At 36.1% G+C, this 5,297-nt stretch overlaps 1 protein-coding gene across 1 annotated transcript in view; it reads right to left on the minus strand.

Annotated features, from left to right (window-relative positions):
* LOC108372569 (poly(rC)-binding protein 3-like) overlaps positions 1-3,560 on the minus strand; it is a gene marked incomplete at its 5' end in the record, with an annotated part of 4,651 nt that extends 1,091 nt beyond the window's left edge. Inside the window, 4 exons of the mRNA XM_017628295.1 lie at positions 230-393; positions 588-681; positions 3,313-3,429; positions 3,498-3,560. Coding sequence (XP_017483784.1) covers positions 230-393; positions 588-681; positions 3,313-3,429; positions 3,498-3,560 — 438 coding nt within the window. The remainder of the gene's footprint in view (positions 1-229; positions 394-587; positions 682-3,312; positions 3,430-3,497) is intronic.
* Positions 3,561-5,297: the final 1,737 nt, after the last annotated feature.

Below are 5,297 nucleotides of genomic sequence, written 5' to 3' on the forward strand. Positions count from 1 at the left end.
AGGGGTTTAGAGAATATACATAGCAAATTTAATTAAATCGAGCAAAGTGCATTTATACTGGCACACACACACGTATACACAGCCGAACTCACCTACACTTATAATGCATAGGTATTTTTTAACTATTTTGCATCTAAGTAAGTACTCCAGCCTATAGGTTTGCGCGTAAGTGTGTGTATCTATGTGTGTATGCCATTCCACTATGCCAGCACTTTAATTCAATACTCACCTCCAGCATAACGAGACAAATCTGATAGATACATTGGGTTATTTGCTCGGCAGTGCCGCTCAAAGTAACGGCTCGTTCTGTTGAATTTGGCAACATTTCACTGGCAACCTGAATCGAACAGCCAGTGGATTGACGTATTTCCTTGATTTTTGAGCCACTTTTGCCTGCATAGAGATGGCGAGGAGGGCAAATAGAGAAAGCAAAAAAAAGAGAAGATATTTCAATTACATTACTGCAAATGTGCCTAGTTAGAACAGATAACTATGTTTGTATATATGTATGTATGTGTGCAAGTATTTTACCAANAGAAAAGATAACTATGTTTGTATATATGTATGTATGTGTGCAAGTATTTTACCAATTAACGATCCACATTGACTGGCGGGCACAATTAAACGTATCGGTATTTGAGTTTTGCCAACCTTGCCAACATCACTGAACTGTGAGCACCACTAAAAAGAATTGTAAGTATTAAATATGCAAACAAGTAATGGTAAGATAGAAAAAAGGTGGCGGTGTTATTTAGAGAAAAATATGTACTTTCCATTATACGCAAAAGTAGCTTTTAAATTTAAAGTTATGTACATACATATGTATGTATGTTCAAAAAACTAAAATTAATAGATTTGAATTTTCACAAAATAAAAATTTTCTATTTATAAAGCGTCTCAAAACGATTCTAATACTAATACATTCTTTGTGGGTAATGGAGGATGGTTCCGTGCGCAGAAGTACACATAAGTTCGGAAAGCNAATTCTTTGTGTAGGAGTTTTGGTAATGGAGGATGGTTCCGTGCGCAGAAGTACACATAAGTTCGGAAAGCTCTGGGTACCGACTAAACACCCGTTTGATAGCGGTCTAAACTGAGAAGGCTAGAAACCTCGTGCGCGCTGGGCTTGGGTCCCACCACTTTAAAGCCCTTCTTCAGTAAAACCACGAATTTGGTATTAATATTTCTCGCTGCTGAATTTGGAAATTTTATAAATTGGCTTCTTTATTGATTACGCAAACATGTTTGTTAATCTTAACAATTTGCTAGATTAGAAAAAAAAACAAAGCCTAAGAATATACATCATTTCATTCAACAACATGCATATTTTTTATTTTAGGAGCCAAAGTGACCTATCGCAGTAACTTTGACGTCGGTTCATTGCAGTTACCTCAGTAAAGTGCCCTCCCCTAGCTCAACATGTCGGAAAGTCGCTTTTGTAAAAGTAATGAACTTTTATTACGCTGTGGTCCCTGAGATCAGTATCCATGACGATTGGTCCGCCGAAGCATATATGTACTATACCTTATCCGATCGAATGCTGGACATTCAACTGCGTTCCATAGTCTTGCGGACTTCGACTAACATTTCACATCAAAGCTGAATCTTTTATACCGATTTTCCTAGCGTACTTGTTAAAGGGAATGTGGGGCGTCAGAGAATATTTTAGAGTGTCGGCAGGTGTCGCGACTATGGCACGATTACTCTGTTTGTGGTGCCGCACCTAATTTTGAATTTTCCCCACTCAGACGAGCATACCTCAAAAGCTGATTGGCTATCCGAAAAGACGGTAATGTTTCCACCAAGAGGGAACGAGGGTTAAATATATTCCGTTTTGGGAAAGAGATGCGTCCATTCGAGTGTAGTGTAGACAAAGATAGCATAAGATGCGACCCCGTCCCACCTAACAAAGTGCACTCTTGTCTGATCAGGAATGACATACCGAAACAGACTCAATAATCCTAGCTTTTCAGCGAAATGAAGTACCACAGCCTTTCCAGTCACTTCTCCAGCGCAGTAGCCCTTACCGCCCAATATAGGAAATACGTCCTGACAATGTCAGTATTTATCAAATCAATTGAGGAATGAACCCCAAGACCTCCCCAACACTAGTACCCAATTCGGACTGCATCCGACAGCAGAGCACTTGTTGATTACTACCACCAATGGCAATGCAAAGACCATCAGTATACGAAATCGTCGGAGTACCTGATTCGTTAAGCTTCCCTAAGGAAGGGTAATCGAGAAGATTACAAGCCGCGCAAACCCTTTAACTGGCCTCACAGAGACAGCACTACTCCAAAGGCTAGCAACATTAGTCCTAGCTCCAAGCATTGCGAGTGCATTCTCAACCTGTATGGCGTAGGTACTTCGAAGCCGAAATGCCATAACTAGAACTGTCGAAAAGCCCTAGAAATTCCTAAAGCCAGCAAAGGCATGTTTATTTCTGTCTATGACACTGTGTATTCAGTCATTTTCATTTCAGCCAGAGCAGACTGGCTAGACGATTCTTTTTGGCTAAGGTTTGGAATAGGCCGGTAGAGGGGTTATACACAATTCAGCTAGTCCTTAGCAGACAATTTTTTTTTGCAGGCGTTCAGCGCTACATTAAAAGTAAACATAATATAAACTCGGAGAACAGCTTTAGTGGATCAAAAAAAAAAAAGATGAAAAAGACGTTTTTTTTTTTAATTTACAAATTTGAGACGTAAAGTACGAGAAAATGGGCCGAATGAATAAAAATAGGCAATTGATTTTCTTAAAATTTCACACCTTTTACGCGATTTACTCAAGCAAAATTGAAGTAAAAGGTATGGAACTTTAGAAAAAGCAATTTCTTAGTTTTTATTCACACGGTCCAATATGACCAAGTTAGTCTTTTGGCCTTCCATGCTTGAAAATGCCTCAAAAGAAGACATTTTCGTGCTGGTAAATATTAGACAATTGTCTTACGGAAAAAATACTCAGCGATTGACACTATTTTAATTAATCTTTTTAGTTGTTTTGTTTCGAACGAATGTAGTTTTGATAGCAAAATTTGCACTCTCAACATGTGCCATTGAACGATTTTTGAGAGTCAGCATTCCATAATGAATGATTCAATAATCTTTTAGGATCAATTTTGGAGGCATACCCATTGTAGTTTTTTTTTTATTGGTGTGGTAAACACGGACTGTTTTGAGGATAGAGTTTTAGAGATAAATATAACTACAAAAAAAAAAAAAAATTTTTAACCGAAATGCACTTTTATCAAAACTTAAAAATTTTAACCAGCCACCCTTATGTTGAAATCTATAAACACAACTACATTACCTCTTCAAACTTCTTTGTGATGAGCGTGAAAGCCGAGAAGATCGCGCTGGTCGTACCAGATACAGTGACAATGCGCTCCGGGCATGAACCGTCCGAGATGTTGATTTTTGCGCCAGACTGTAAGGAGATTTTGAACATAGCAAAATTTTATTTTGAGCGGAAAACAATTAAATTTTTTCTAATACCTCCTCACGAAATCTGTTCACAATCTCTCCTTTTTTGCCAATAATGCTGCCAACTTCCTGCAATGAAAATAAAACAAGATACAAGAATTAATAAATAAATATAAATACAAAATTCTGAAAATTTGTTGGAATATGAAAAGTGGTCAGATAAAATCGATTACAATCGCATGACAAAAAAAATTTAGATAATTGACTTGTTTGCAAATTGTTTTGATTCTAACAAACAAAAAGATTAAATTTGTATGCCAAAAGCGACAGCCATTTATTGTTTTTGAATTTTGTGGCCTACATGCACATTTACTTGTACGCAGGCAAATAGAAATCAACAATTACTTTGATCGTACATATGTTATCCTGACACTATGTTACAACTATATACATACATATGTATGTATGTATGATATGTATATACATAAATATATTGTTGTCAACCGACAAAACATGTGTGTTAACCATATGAAATATACACGTCGACATATTTTGATACGATTTACATATCTACGTGCGATAGTAGTTGCATTGGAATGCACTTTCAAAGTTTAGTTTAATAAGTTTTCCCTTTTAAACATTGCAAGCATGCAATGGCTTAACCACAGCTATGCCTCACAAGTGAATTTCCTGATGTATCCTGAAATGCATATACTTACACATACATATATACAAATGAATACGTAAAGATGCACAGTAATGCAGTTTACACACATCTACATATGTACATATATATGTACGCAAGACTTTTATGAAGATTCAAGCTCGATAAAAGTCCACTCGTACCCAATTGGTGAAGGAACGCTAAAATGACAAAAACAAAAAACACCGAGACACGTACTTACTTTTGGGTTGTGGATCACGGATCTGCATATCGTTTTTCTTTAACAAGTCACTTCCCAAACTTCCCCACTTTTCATTGTAAGGGCCTGTGCCAATCAGCAGAAAAATTCTATTGCGAAATAACTTTCTACTATGGTAAAAAAAATTTACATTTCTGCTGTGGCAATTCGCAATTTTTTACTGCTGGAAATTTATTCTGTTACAAAAGAAGCTGACTTATTAAAATGCAGCAATTATATAAAAAAAAATATTTGTCTTTACAGATTTGAATTCTTCTAGGACTGCATTTATTATATTTCACCTCATAGTTGTCAAAAATTTACAATCCAGAGTTTGCATAATGAATAAAAAAACAAAAATCAAACTTTAACGCCATGTATGAGTATGTACGAGTGCGGCCAATACGATGCGGCGTATGAGTAACATTTTTTCCTGCTCATATTTCAACAAAAACGCACTTTCTTTTAACAATACAAATTTAATCTACGACCCAAAATTGAGTTTACGTGTTTTGGTGTCTTTTTGTGTCATATCAACACTTGAGATTTACCCTACAGTGTTAGTGTTACCAGCAAAAAAAAGTTTGTCTAATTTTGTTTTTTCAAGTTTTCCTTTGAATAGTGACAGTGATAATGCTTTTCACTTCCCCTTTCAAGGCTTTTTAAAGTTTTCTAAAAAATAACCTCCAAACAACTGCGAATTAGGCACAACTCGGTTGTAAATATTTGCCTAGGTGGCAACTATTTTTAAATATAAGTATTCCCGATTCCCTTCATTTCACAATTTAACTGCAGCACGCTAAGTAAAAATGATTTTTTTTTCTGTCTAATACCTTTTTATTTTTTGTTTTTAGTTGGCAACCCTTTTCCAAAGACACTTCTTAAAACGCCCCTAAAATGAGACTTTTTGGTACCCACAACTAAATAACTTGCATACATACTTATCCGATATCATTCAATAAGTGGCAGC

The sequence above is a fragment of the Rhagoletis zephyria genome, unplaced genomic scaffold (assembly GCF_001687245.7).
Source record: "Rhagoletis zephyria isolate East Lansing unplaced genomic scaffold, Rhagoletis_zephyria_1.1 Rzeph_scaffold_05877, whole genome shotgun sequence".
In the NCBI taxonomy this organism is placed as follows: Eukaryota; Metazoa; Arthropoda; class Insecta; order Diptera; family Tephritidae; genus Rhagoletis; species Rhagoletis zephyria.